Source organism: Anomaloglossus baeobatrachus, chromosome 5 (assembly GCF_048569485.1).
Source record: "Anomaloglossus baeobatrachus isolate aAnoBae1 chromosome 5, aAnoBae1.hap1, whole genome shotgun sequence".
Lineage (NCBI taxonomy): Eukaryota > Metazoa > Chordata > Amphibia > Anura > Aromobatidae > Anomaloglossus > Anomaloglossus baeobatrachus.
In genome coordinates, this window is record NC_134357.1 from 60,209,524 (window position 1) to 60,224,724 (window position 15,201).

Consider the following 15,201-nt stretch of genomic DNA (forward strand, 5'->3'; position numbering starts at 1 on the left):
CAGTTGATTCGACTCTGCCCTGTTGGTTCAGGGCTTTGTACTGGGTCTGAGTACCCTGCCTGGTGGTCCGGTATCCAGTTGGCTCCCCGGTTCGGTTCCAGTGGGCCACTACCCTGTCCTGGTCCCTTACGGTTCCACCGGTCACTTTCCCGGTCTCCTGCAGGCGGCCACCACTGTCTGCCTCCTTGCCAATGGTGACTGGGCTCCAACCCAGCCACCGGAGTAGTCTATGGCAGGCCTGGGCGCAGGTCTGCCTCTGGACTCAACCTCCCTCCTTCACAGTCAAAACTACTCTCTTTTGTTGTCAACTTAAACTTGACTACTTAGGTTCCCGCCTCCAGGCCTGTGAACTCCTCGGTGGGCGGAGACAACCGCCTGGCTCCCCCCCCTGGTGTAAACATCAAACCTGGAGGGTGGTGACAAGGGTTTTGGTTTGGCTGGTGTTACCTAACCAGGAGGGGGGAGTGGTGTTGTGTGTGACTACCTGGGACAACCCGACTAGTCTGGGGCGTCACACGAGCACTGCCATGCTCAGGTGCTCAATACTTGTAACTAGTTATGAGCGAGCACTACCATTCTCAGGTGCTTGGTACTCGTAACTAGTAATGAGTGATCACTACCTGTAATACTATTGTACGTTCTGAGGATTTCGATAGCGTTAGGGCAATGACAACCAGAGACGAGTTCTTGGTACAAGATGTTTATAATATGTAACCACGGTAGATACACAACGGAACAAACACAGCACACACGAAATACCTTCCCGAAACGGAGCGAAGGGGATTCCCGGGGCCACGCACCGGACTCCCCCAGGGAGACCACCAGAGCGAACCCCTATACAGGGACTGTCCGGCAATCACCCCGAAAGGCCTAAATGCGCAGCAGCCGGGAACACAAGGGGCAAGTGGTAAAGTCCAGAAGTGTCCGTACGGGATGATAGTCCAGAGTGGTTCGAACCAGAAGGAACCGGGCAGAAGTGCTGACCAAAGACGGCAGACGGAGTCCGGGCACAGCTTGGAGAAACCGGGTATGGTCCAGAGCCGATCGGTAGTCTTTCAGAAGGATCCAAAAGGCAATCAGGAAGTAGAAGCAGTAAAGCAGGAGCACACAGCAAGCAGTATACTCAGGCACTGGACTAGGCTTAGAGGCGGCCTTTTAAGCAGCTGGACAGGAAGTAGGGCAACAGAACATTAAACTCCATGTTAACTGAGGGCAAGCTTTTTCAAAAGAGAACTGGAAAACCCGGAAACCTGACATCACTCCCCCCCCCAGAAACGGCCTCAGGACGGATCAGGGCCCGGCTTATCCGGGTACCGTCGATGAAACTGAGCAATCTTCCGGGGTGCCCGAATGTTACCCACCGGTTCCCAGGAATCGTCCTCGGGGCCGTACCCCTGCCAACGTACCAGATACTGAAGCCGACGACGATGGAGTCGGGAGTCAATAATGTCCTCAACCACGAACTGCTCCTCGCCGTCGACCATCACAGGCGGAGGAGGAGGCACGACACGACCATGAAACGTATTAGGAGAAACGGGTTTGAGGAGAGAAACATGAAAGACCGGATGTACCTTCAGATGGTGCGGTAACCGCAGCCGACAGGCCACAGGGCTCACGATCCCGGTGATCTTAAATGGACCGATGAATTTTTGTCCCAGCTTCGGCGAAGGGACACCCAATCTCAGGTTTTTGGTGGATAACCATACAGAGTCTCCTACCTTATACAAGGGTGCCGGTTTCCGGTGAGTGTCTGCCGACCTCTTGTAACGCTCTTGAGCCGTAGCCACAGTGTCCTTTAGAACCTCCAGATTTTGTCGTAGCTCTGTCAATCTGTCCTCCACCGCAGGCACCGAAACCGCAACCGGTGACCTAGGCACAATAGTCGGATGGTAACCCAAGTTAGCAAAAAAGGGCGTTACCTTAGTGGAGCTGCTCTGAGTGTTGTTATATGAAAACTCTGCCAACGGAAGCATCTTCAACCAATCGTCCTGCAGATGGCTGACATAACATCGCAGGTATTGTTCCAGGGTTTGATTAGTCCGTTCGGTTTGCCCATTCGTCTGAGGATGGTATGCAGAAGACAAACAGACATCAATCTGGAGTGCCGTACAAAACCCCTTCCAGAACCTAGACGTGAACTGCACGCCCCGGTCAGAGATGATCTCGTCTGGTACCCCATGCAATCGGAATACGTTCTGGATAACCAAATCCACTGTCTCTGCAGCTGAGGGAAGACTGGTACACGGAATAAAGTGAGCAGCTTTAGTCAACCGATCCACCACCACCAAAATGGTATTGTGACCGCCTGAGACTGGCAACTCCACAATAAAATCCATTGAGATAGACCCCCAAGGGCGAGATGGCACGGGTAACGGTTGGAGGAGTCCCGTAGGAGCCACACGAGGGACCTTGCACCGGGCACAAACCACACATGAGTGGACATAGTCCTTTACATCCTTTAAACAGGTAGGCCACCAGAAAAAACGGCTTAGAAATTCCTGCGTCTTCTGTACCCCCCTATGACCAGCCAACACGGAGTCATGGACCAACTTGAGAACCCGAAGTCTTACGGCCTCAGGGACATAAATGCGTCGTTCTCTCAACCACACACCATTCCGAAGAACAAGAGTTACATCATTCGGGGGGGCAGCAAGAAATACGTCACCATCATAGGCCAGCTTGATGTCCTTCCACAAGTCCTGGTCCTGGATTACTCCAACGAAATTGGCATCCGATAACACGGTCTGAGACGGGGTTCCAGGCACGGAGTCCACGGCATGGATTCGGGACAAGGCATCGGCTTTCCCATTACGTGAACCTGGACGGTATGTAACGATAAAATTGAACTGATTAAGGAACAAACTCCAACGGGCTTGCCGTGGAGACAGACACCTGGCAGATTTAAGAAATTCCAGATTATGGTGATCTGTGAGTACTATCACTTGCTGCGCGGCTCCCTGTAAGTGGTGTCTCCATTCCTTGAAAGCTGAAATAATCGCTAACAATTCCTTGTCCGCAATGTCATAGTTCCTTTCTGCAGGGGACAACCGGCGGGAAAAGAAAGCACACGGATGCAAGAGACTCTTGTCCCCAGTCCTTTGAGAAAGGATGGCCCCTAATGCGTAGTCGGAAGCGTCGACTTCCACGATAAAGGGAAGTGCGGGATTCGGATGTACCAATATTGGCGCTGAGGTAAAACAAACCTTGAGATGATGGAATGCTTCCTGGGCCTGGGCGGACCACACAAACGTCTGTCCTTTCTTGGTTAACAGAGTGATGGGACGAACGATCTCTGAAAAATTACGGATAAAGCGTCGGTAAAAGTTGGCAAAACCGACAAAGCGTTGTACCTCTTTGATGTTTCCCGGTTCCGGCCAGTCTAGAATTGCTTGTATCTTGCCAGACTCCATGTTCAATCCCTGAGGAGAGATGACATAACCTAAGAATTGTATTTGTGAGGAATGGAATTCGCATTTCTCCAGTTTGATGTACAGGTGGTTTTCCCTCAGCCGGGTAAGTACGGTCTTGACGTGCTCCTGGTGTTCCTGTAGGGAATCAGAAAAGATTAGGATATCGTCCAGATAAATCACCATGAATTGGTCCATGATATCCCTAAAAATGTCATTAACGAGATGTTGGAAAGCCGCGGGAGCGTTACAAAGTCCAAAAGGCATCACTAGGTACTCAAAATGTCCATACCGACATCGGAACGCGGTCTTCCACTCGTCTCCGGGACGTATACGAAGTAGATTATATGCCCCACGGAGATCCAATTTGGTGAATATTTTTGCTTGTTGGACCCTCTCCAATAGCTCAGGAATCAACGGTAACGGATACCGGTTCCGGATGGTTATTTTATTCAGTTCCCGGTAGTCAATACAGGGTCTCAGAGTCCCCTCTTTCTTTTTCACGAAAAAGATGGGTGCCCCTGCTGGTGAGGTAGACGGGCGAATAAATCCCTTGGCTAGACTTTCATCAATGTACTCTTTTAGTGCTTCTAGCTCAGGTGCCGCCAACGGGTAGACATGACCAAACGGGATCTCCGCCCCTGGGAGTAAGTCTATGGGGCAATCATACGGTCTATGCGGGGGAAGCCGATCGGCTTTTCTTTTGTCGCATATATCAGCAAAGTCATTATAAACCGGGGGTAGAACAGGTACCTGTACAGTGCCCTCCGCAGTCGGTGTTACTGAAACCGGAACAGTTGGACTAATGGTCGAACCACTCTGCGGTGGGAAGGATATTTCCTTAGTCTCTCAATCGATGACTGGATTTGTAGACCGTAGCCACGGAATACCTAAAATAATCGGAAAATGAGGAGAAGAAATTATCATGAACACAAGGGTCTCCTGCTGACCTGGCTTCATCACGCATTCTAGCGGTACTGTTTCCCGATCAACTGGTCCAGAGATTAACGGAGATCCGTCTACCGTCTCCATGGTAACCGGTGAGGATCTTTGCTGAGTCCGAATACCGTGTTTCCTGGCAAAAGAGGAGTCCATGAAATTTCCCCCTGCCCCAGAATCTATCATTGCAGAGGTAGGTATTAGCTGTCCCTCCCACCGGATCTGAATGGGGAGCGAGCAATGGGTATATTTCCCTTCTGAGTCCTTCGGTGAGGTGGACATTACCGTCAAGGGAAATACCGCATCCAGGTGTCCACTTGCCTCAGAGATATCGGACTCTGCGTCCGTGTTGTCACACTCTGCCATGGCTGCCAATACCTTATTTGGGCGATTCGGACGTTTCGGGCAGTCGATCAAGAAATGGTCCGATTGACCGCAATAGAAACACAAACGCTCACGGAGCCGGTGTTCACGACGTTCGTTGGTCTCTCGCTTTTGCAGAGAGTCCACTTGCATAGGAACGTCCTCGGCCTCCCGTGGCGTCCTGAGAGCGGGTTCTCTGGAAGGAAACGGAAAGTTGTTTACACGGTTTACAGCTGCCCATTTTTCCTGTCTACGTTCCGTCAAGCGGGTATCAATACACACACAGTGCTGGAGAAACAGTTCAAAATCCCCTGGAGACTCGGAACGAGCTAACTCGTCCTTGATGGTACCGGACAAACCCTTTCTGAAAACAGACAATAATGCATTGTTTCCCCAGTCGGTGTCTACCACTAACCTTTTGAACTCCATGGCGTATTCAACGACAGAACGCTTTCCCTGACGTAAGGAAAGGAGAGCCGATTCGGCGGTAGCACGGCGATTCGGATCATCAAACATTTGCGCCATTGCGGTCAGAAAGTCATCCAGGTGACTTAAACGGACGTCCCGATTCTCTATCATAGGATTAGCCCAAGCCAGTGCTCGTGAGGTTAATAACATGATTATACATAACACCTTGGACCGGTCAGAACGGTAATAATCAGCATGTACATCAAAAAATAGTATACACTGGTTGACAAAACCACGAAACTGACTACGATCACCATTGAAACGGAAAGGGGGTAACCTAGGCATACCGGCAGCTGATACGGACGTAGTGGGGACGGCTTCCTGAGCCTCCACTCTGACTTGCAAATCCTGAATAGCCGGACCCAGTACCTGGTGATCATGACCCAGCTGTGCCTCCACATCTCTAAGTTTAGTTTGTACCGCCTCCATCTCCTGCTGTAAGGAGTTAATCATGGAAAAGAGCTGATCAACTCGTGTCTCAGTCATTGCCCCAGCGAAATCCTCTTATGGCCTGAGTATAATGTAATACTATTGTACGTTCTGAGGATTTCGATATCGTTAGGGCAATGACAACCAGAGACGAGTTCTTGGTACAAGATGTTTATAATATGTAACCACGGTAGATACACAACGGAACAAACACAGTACACACGAAATACCTTCCCGAAACGGAGCGAAGGGGATTCCCGGGGCCACGCACCGGACTCCCCCAGGGAGACCACCAGAGCGAACCCCTATACAGGGACTGTCCGGCAATCACCCCGAAAGGCCTAAATGCGCAGCAGCCGGGAACACAAGGGGCAAGTGGTAAAGTCCAGAAGTGTCCGTACGGGATGATAGTCCAGAGTGGTTCGAACCAGAAGGAACCGGGCAGAAGTGCTGACCAAAGACGGCAGACGGAGTCCGGGCACAGCTTGGAGAAACCGGGTATGGTCCAGAGCCGATCGGTAGTCTTTCAGAAGGATCCAAAAGGCAATCAGGAAGTAGAAGCAGTAAAGCAGGAGCACACAGCAAGCAGTATACTCAGGCACTGGACTAGGCTTAGAGGCGGCCTTTTAAGCAGCTGGACAGGAAGTAGGGCAACAGAACATTAAACTCCATGTTAACTGAGGGCAAGCTTTTTCAAAAGAGAACTGGAAAACCCGGAAACCTGACACTACCATGGTCGGGTGCTCGGTACTGGTAACTAGATATGAGCGGGCACTACCATGCTCAGGTACTTAGTACTTGTAACTAGTGATGAGCGAGCACTACCATGCTCAGGTGCTCAGTACTGATAACTAGCAATGAGTGAGCACTACCATGCTCGGGTGCTTGGTACTCGTAACTAGTGATGAGCGGGCACTACCATGCTTGGGTGCTCAGTACTCGTAAGTAGTGATGAGTGAGCACTACCATGCTCGGGTGCTTGATACTCATAACTAGTGATGTGCAAGAACTACCATGCTCAGGTGCTCGGTACTCGTAACTAGTTATGAGCGAGCACTACCATGCTCGGGTGTTCGGTACTCGTAACTAGTGGTGAGTGAGCACTACCATGCTCGGGTGCTCAGTACTCATAACTAGTGATGAGTGAGCACTACCATGCTCGGGTGCTCAGTAGTTGTAACTAGTGATGAGTGAGCACTACCATGCTCGGGTGCTCAGTAGTTGTAACTAGTGATGAGTGAGCACTACCATGCTGGGGTGCTCAGTAGTTGTAACTAGTAGTGAGTGAGCACTACCATGCTTGGGTGCTCGATACTCGTAACTAGTGATGAGCAAGAACTATCATGCTCGGGTGCTTGGTACTCGTAACTAGTTATGAGCGAGCACTACCATGCTCTGGTGTTTTGGTACTCGTAACTAGTGATGAGTTTGCACTACCATGCTCGGGTGTTTAGTACTCGTAACTAGTGATGAGCGGGCACTAGCATGCTTGGGTGCTCGGTACTCGTAACTAGTGATGAGTGAGCACTACAATGCTCGGGTGCTCAGTAGTTGTAACTAGTAGTGAGTGAGCACTACCATGCTTGGGTGCTCAGTACTCGTAACTAGTGGTGAGCAAGAACTACCATGCTCGGGTGCTTGGTACTCGTAACTAGTTATGAGCGAGCACTACCATGCTCTGGTCTTTGGTACTCGTAACTAGTGATGAGCGAGCACTACCATGCTCGGGTGCTCAGTACTCGTAACTAGTGATGAGCGAGCACTACCATGTTGAGGTGCTCGGTCCTCGTAACTAGTGATGAGCGGGCACTACCATGCTCGGGTGCTCGGTACTCGTAACGATTTTGATGCTCAGATGAGCTCAACTCATGTACCGAGTGTAATGAAAATCAATGGGGTACTTTTGAATTTTCCCAGAATATTTTCCGGACAGATAATGAGATACAGGTCTCACCTCTGGAGCTTGCACACCTAAGAGAGGAATGGGGCCCACTGACCACACTTTTCGCCTCGTAAAAAAATGAATATGTACAGCGCTCTCCATTTACTAAAATGGACTTTAGAGAAAAAGTCAAAACTGAAAAGGTTTTATTGGAGGCTTGAGGCTTAAAGATTTCTTCTCCAATCTCTCTTCTCTCTTATTTTACAGAGAACGTCCTAGACAAAGATGACAGGACAAAAACATAATTATAAAAGAGCTAAACTCTGAAATCCTAACCATTTTGTTCGTCTCATTATTGTCAGAATTTGCCGATGAAATGGCTTCCGTAAGATCTGACATTTGATCTCCCAGCGGCATCCAAGTGTAACAATATTCATGGACTCCTGCATTCCCCGTGTTACACTTGATTAAAGACGATCTCCCGCTATTATAGGAGATAAATTTTACCAGATGTTTGTGTGGGCTGAATTCAGATTCACTCCATCTTTTTCTTTTATTTGCTCAAAAGATTATCTGCGATGTCACCAGAACTGAACATCCTTATTTGATTAAGTGTTTATTGAATCTCCATTATCCAGCCTCCTGCATTCTATGCTAGGATATAGAACGTCTTATACCGCCGCAAATGTTGACTTTTTTGCTGCTTAGTGGATGAGTCTGACAAGTAAAATAGGGACAATGTGGAATATAATGCAAAGTCATTCCGAATACCGCAGCTTTTACAAGCACTTTCATGTAATATTAGTAAATGAGAATTTTTAAATTTTGCACTTTCAGTTTTTGCTCATCCTTCATGCAAGCGCCATCACTTTATTTATTAATATTTTTCTGTCTACATAGCTATATGAGGACTTGTTTTTTGGAGTGCGAGATATAGTTTGGATTGATACTGCTAATGTATGTAAATCGCTGTGGAATTAATAGCGCTATATAAATGAATAAAATTATTATTATTATTATTATTATTATTATTATTATACTATTAATTTTACCAAAGAATATATTGAAAAACGGTAATCCAAGTGGAGTGAAATAGTAAACATAAAAATACAATCCTAACTTTTTTGTATTTTTACTCTGGCTTTCATTGTGCAGTAAAAATATGATCCGGTATAGGTTATTTTTTTTTATATATATATATATATCTATATATATATCAGTACAGACCAAAAGTTTTTTGGACACACCTTCTCATTCAAAGAGTTTTCTTTATTTTCATGACTCTAAAATTTGTAGATTCACATTGAAGGCATCAAAACTATGAATTAAAACATGTGGAATGAAATACTTCAAAAAGTGTGAAACAACTGAAAATATGTCTTATATTCTAGGTTCTTCACAGTAGCCACCTTTTGCTTTGATTACTGCTTTGCACACTCTTGGCATTCTCTTGATGAGCTTCAAGAAGTAATCACCGGAAATAGTTTTCCAACAGTCTTGAAGGAGTTCCCAGAGATGCTTAGCACTTGTTGGCCCTTTTGCCTTCACTCTGCGGTCCAGCTCACCCCAAAACATCTCGATTGGGTTCATGTCAGGTGACTGTGGAGGCCGGGTCATCTGGTGTAGCACCCCATCACTCTCCCTCTTAGTCAAATAGCCCTTATACAGCCTGGAAGTGTGTTTGGGGTCAATGTCCTGTTGAAAAATAAATGATGGTCCAACTAAACGCAAACCGGATGGAATAGCACGCCACTGCAAGATGCTGTGGTAGGCATGCTGGTTTAGTATGCCTTCAATTTTGAATAAATCCCCAACAGTGTCCCCAGCAAAGCACCCCCAAACCATCACACCTCCTCCTCCATGCTTCACGGTGGGAACCAGCCATGTAGAGTCCATCCATTCACCTTTTCTACATGGACACGATGGTTGGATCCAAAGATCTCAAATTTGGACTCATCAGAGCAAAGCACAGATTTCCACTGGTCTGATGACCATTCCTTGTGTTCTTTAGCCCAAACAAGTCTCTTCTGCTTGTTGCCTGTCCTTAGCAGTGGTTTCCTAGCAGCTATTTTACCATGAAGGCCTGCTGCACAAAGTCTCCTCTTAACAGTTGTTCTAGAGATGAGAAGGTGTGTCCAAACTATTGGTCTGTACTGTATATATATATATATATATATATATATATATATCAGAGGCTAATTATAATTTAGAATTTTGTAACAAATTTGGGGATTTTGTTTTGTTGTTTTCTGGGATCTGTAACTTTTTTTTATCAATGGTCAATGGTCCTGTATGAATGTTTGTTTTGCATGGCGAGATGTTAATTTTAATGATTCCCATTTTGGGTTACATATAATATTTTGACTATTTTGACTTGAGATTTATTTATGATTGTGGCAAGGTTTCAGCATATAGTGAAAAATGAATATATGGGTGCCAAGATAATAGAGATGGGGAACTTCAGTTGGCTCCCAGCCGCCTTGGCAACTTTTTAGATTTTTCCAATTGCCTAAAATGGTGTGTCACGAGGGGTACACCATATAAATGGCATTGTTTGGAATTGATAGTGGCACTTTAAGGTGCATTCTCAAGTTTGAAAGTTATCCTCTATCAATGGGATAGGGGATATCCTACTGGTCACTGGGGGCCGCACTGCTGGGATCCCCAATGATCCAGAGAACTAAAGGGGGCTTTACACGCTACGATATCGTTAATGTTTTATCGTCGGGGTCCCGTTGTTAGTGGCGCACATCCGGCGTCATTAACGATATCGCAGCGTGTGACACTGACCAGCGACCTTAAGCGACCTCAAAAATGGGGAAAATCGTTCACCATGGAGAGTTCGTCCCAAACTCAAAAATCGGTAAGGGTTGTTTATCCATGTTGTTCATCGCTCATGCGGCAGCACACATCGCTATGTGTGACACCGCTGGAGCGAGGAACGTCTCCTTACCTGCCGCCGGCCGCAATGCGGAAGGATGAAGGTAGGCGGGATGTTACGTCCCGCTCATCTCCGCCCCTCCGCTTTGATTGGCCGGCCGCTTAGTTAGTGACGTCGCGGTGACGTCCCTCCCCCTTGAGGGTGGGATTGTTCGGCAGTCACAGCGACGACGACAACCAGGTAAGTGCGTGTGACGCTGCCGTAGCGATAATGTTCTCAGTGGCAGTGATCACACGATATCATATGGGCGACGGGGGCGGGTACTTACACGCTCGATATCGCTAGAATTGCTAGCAATATCGTAGAGTGTAAAGCCACCTTTAGACTCTGATGAGCCACATGTGAATAGAGTGGATCATGCACAATGCTATTCTTAATGAGACTGCCAGAGATAGGCGAGTGCTGCAATCATCTGGTCTTCGGCACACATAAAAGAATGAATATGATTTTTTTTTTTTTTTTTTTTAAAAACACCGCCCACCCTCCCTTGAAAGTGATCTGCATACAGCTGGCTGCATGTGCGCAGAGACACAAAATGCAAAATTACTAATTTCATTTGAGGTTCGGATTAAGTCAGGGTCACAAACCGAACTTTATCTAAGGTTCGCCTGTGCTCCCCGAGCCGAACTTCCAAAGGTTCGCTCATCTCTAATGATCAACCACCATTTTATTCATTCACATAGGGTTCATCAGCTGATATTATCTGCTCCTCAGCTGCTGTCACTCAAGTAGCTGCTGATTTTGTAAACTTTACTTTCTTGGATTTCAAAACCTATACATCCGAGCTGATCACTACAAGTATGTATAGAATCAGCCTGATAGTGCCAGTATAGCACTGGCTTTAGGTTATATACAAAAATCCTGGTGATTGGTTCCCTTTAAAAGGTTGTCCAGTAAAAGGAAAACATGGCTGTTTTTTCCATAAACCGCTCAATTCATGCCCATAGGTTATGTCTCGTATTGCAGCCTAGTTCCACTAAACAGGTCCATACTACACCCACTTTCTTTGGATTGGTGTTGCGCTGCTTTGTAAAAGTCAGACATGTTTTTCTAATTTAGTACAATTCCTCATGAAGGAGTACAAAAGCCTCAATTTTTCTCAATATCCAGGAACGGCCACAACACAGGGCACAAAGCTCCGCTGTTTGGCTCTGTTTGCTGTTTACTTTTTGCCACCACTGGAGCAGATCATGGTGCCCATTGTTGGACCACTACTGATCTAACAAGGCTTTCAATACCATAAGCCTAGTATCTACCTTAACTTCTACTCCCAAGAAATGAGGATGCATCAAAGCAATAAGACAAGCCCGATCCTTTAAATGTAATTCTCTGTATTCCTATGTGTTTAGAAGCTCCACAATTAATAGCCTCCCAGCATCACTGAACCACGAGCTTATTGCACCCGACACCAGGCTGAAATATAGACTTCCACAGCTAAGTGCTCAATTGGCATCTTTGCAAAAAGAGAATGTGGTCTAATCGCCGGAGCTGCTGGCACACCACATTGTTGCGTCGCCAAAGTAAAGGGTATGATTTGTCTAAGAGTCGAGTCCAGCAGCGAAGTGTGTGTTCTAGTCTTCAGTAACGCACTCAAAGTTTTGCTTTTATTTAACATGAGGAAATAATTCTCCACTGATAATGTTTATTGAGAAAGTGACTGTTCCGGTGCCTCCATCTACAGCTTCTACAATGCAGGAGGGACGATGGATGGGGTGGTGGGTTTAATGGCTTTTGTTGGCTTCTGTAAAACCTTAGAACCTTAGTTAGATAGAAACATGTTGAAGTATGCAGGTTATATCACTGAAAAGGACTATTAGCTCATTTATGTGTCCATGGGGTTGTCTACGTTAAAAATCACAGAACTTTTGGGTCTACAGGAAGACGACGGTTCCAACATTGACCTCTGGGCTATCAAGGAATTGATGAAGAGACTCCTAACGGACGAGACTCGGACTATCCCTCCTGGTCCCAGCAATTATGCCGTAAGTTAAAGGACCCATGGTTACATGTCTTGTGAAAAGGCGAAACTATTAGGAATAGGTAGGCTGTGTTCACATATAACATAAATGCTGTGGGTTTTTTCCTGCTAAAAAATTAGCTGCTTTTAACCATCCTAGCAAAGCGGATGATATTTCATTAAAACTCTAAGGCGGGCTTTACACGCTGCGACATTGCTAGCATCGGCTAGCGATGTCCAGCGTGATAGCACACGCCCCATCATACATGCGATATATGGTGTTTGCTGCCGTAGCGAACCTTATCGCTACGGCAGCTTCACACGCACATGCCTGGTCGGCGACGTCACTGTGACCGCCGAACAATCCCTCCTTCAAGGGGGAGGGACGTTCGGCATCACCGCGATCTCACCAAACGGCCAGCCAATAGCAGCGGAGGGGCGGATATGAGCGGTACATAACCTCCCGCCCACCTCCTTCCTCCGCATTGCTGGTGGACGCAGGTAAGGAGATGTTTGTCTGTCCTGCGGCTTCACACAGAGCGATGTGTGGTGCTGCAGGAACAACAAACAACATCGTATGTGTAGCAGGAGCGACATTATGAAAATGAACGACGTGACACAAATCAGCGATTTTTGTCACGTTTGCGCTCGTTCATCGTCGCACCTAGGCTTTACACATTGCGATGTCGCTACCGGCGCCGGATGTGCGTCACTAACGACGATATATCAGTAGCGATGTCGCAGCGTGTAAAGTACCCCTTACTTTAAAGATGTTGTCAACTGTGCTTACGCAATAGGCTTTTATGTGGAGCCTGAAAAAGCGCGTTTAAAAAACACAGTAGCGTTATAGCGTTAAGTACAGAATCAAAGCTTTTCTGTCCTAAAAACACATAAAAAAACACAGCTTCTACCCTTTCCCCTTCTGTTTTCCTTTCTCTTTATTTCTTGACTTGTTTTGTACTTTTTTTTCCTTTTCCTCTTCCTCTTCTTTCCGGTTCTGAACTGACATTTTGGGGTAATGTAATGATAACTGATGCTATGGTTCGGTTACCAAATGGATGTTCTATTTGTTTTTCTAAAGTTTAAATACCTGATCTTTTTTGGAACATCTTCACTAATAGGTGTGTTTGTATGGTACCTCATTACATTGTTTTTCTTAATCCTGGACCGTATGTGCTCTATGCCACGCTGTACAAGGCCTCCGCCACACTTCAGTATAAAAAACGTACGTGTCTCACGTTCAGTTTTTCGGGTGCATGTTCCGTTTCTCAGGTTCGTTTCTCCGGTACGTATGACATCCGTGTGATGGCGTATGCTTGCCGTGCGTGCGTGTTGAATGTCCGTGTATGCGTGAGATACGTACATGTCATTTCCGTGTGCAGTCCGCATGAAGTCCGTGTGTTTTGAGACGTTTCACAATTAAAAGAATAAAAAATGCACACTGACTATTTGGATAACACACATACAGGGTCCGTGTCACTTACGTGCAGACACGGACCCATTGACTTTAGCGGGTCCGTGTCTGCGTGATGCCGGAGAAACGCGGACATGTCATCTGTGCAAAAAAACTCTCACACGTACAAACCACACGGACACATGTTCCGTGTGGTTTTACGTGTGTGTGCCTGTTACCATAGGGTAACATTGGTGCACGTGTGCACGTGCCGCCGGTACGTGCAAAAACGTACCAAACACATCCCGGTGGCACGGATGTGTGTTGGAGGCCCAAAGGCTAGTAAGACGTAGTACAGAATAATCCCCACTAGGTGGCAGCAGAGTAGTGAAGGAGAGACAAAGAAACACTGTAACGGAAAGGCAGCTAAAGTACAGCAGAGTAACTTCAGTAATGTTAACAGGCGAACCACCAGGGGGCAATAGAGTAGTCAAACAGTTTGGGTCTAGACAGGAAAGTCGAGTCACTGCAAAGGGAGGATCAATATCAAAGTCAGAAAGCAGGACCGAGTCGGAAGCCGCGAGATCAGGTATGCAGAGGGAAACACAAACAACAGACAGGAGAGGGAAGTCAGGGACTGGGACAGGCAGATGAACGGGGGAGGGTCAAAGTCAGGACACAGTAGCAGGGAGGCAGAACAGATCGGGAACACTCACCAGAGCCAGTATACACACTGCAAGGCAGAAATATCACTGGCACTGAGCCATAGGTAGAGAGGCAATATATAGCGTTCAGGGATCCTGAACGAGGCAAGGGAAGTTAACCCCTGACATGACCAGGCCAAAGCTGGGTGTAACCACAGCAGCGAAAAGCCGGCCTGGTTCATGACAGTCTATATGTTATTTTAATGTTTTTATTGCTTTCTTTTCCTGTATACCTTTTAAAACTTAATAAAAGCTGATTAATCATAAGAAAAACACAGCTTCAAATCTGCACCAAAAGTACATCAAATAATTCGGAAGGTGTAGTAACAAAATGCAGCAAAAATGAAATAATCAGAATATTGTTGGTGAATATATGAGGGTGGACAAATGTAGACGATATGGATAAAAATCAGCATTTACACTGTGTGAACATGACCTTACTGAAGCAAGAAGAGGTAAAAGAAACAGTTCCGAAAATGAATGTGAAGAATTGATATAGTAATCCAAATCCATTACAGAGAAGTGCAACGTTTTAACTCAACTGAGTCATTTTCAACTCCGTTTTCAATCCACTGTTCACACTGATCTTCTGGAGTGCTGCTTTTACCACTTCTTGCTTATATCGATTACATTGACTCAGGTTACTGTATTTGCAGCTTTGAAAATTTTTTGTTCTGCTTTACCTAATATTACTACCTTTGCTGTTTAGTCACATTAA

At 46.5% G+C, this 15,201-nt stretch overlaps 1 protein-coding gene across 4 annotated transcripts in view; it reads left to right on the forward strand.

Moving 5' to 3' along the window:
* The window catches only part of ADGRA1 (adhesion G protein-coupled receptor A1), a 1,087,584-nt gene that overhangs the window by 827,930 nt on the left and 244,453 nt on the right, over window positions 1-15,201 (forward strand). For 2 of the 4 annotated variants that reach the window (XM_075348547.1, XM_075348549.1), the window contains one exon: window positions 12,307-12,411. The exons of the other annotated variants lie outside the window; for them this stretch is intronic. In XM_075348547.1, the coding sequence (XP_075204662.1) occupies window positions 12,307-12,411 (105 nt within the window). The remainder of the gene's footprint in view (window positions 1-12,306; window positions 12,412-15,201) is intronic. 4 annotated transcript variants of the gene reach the window in all.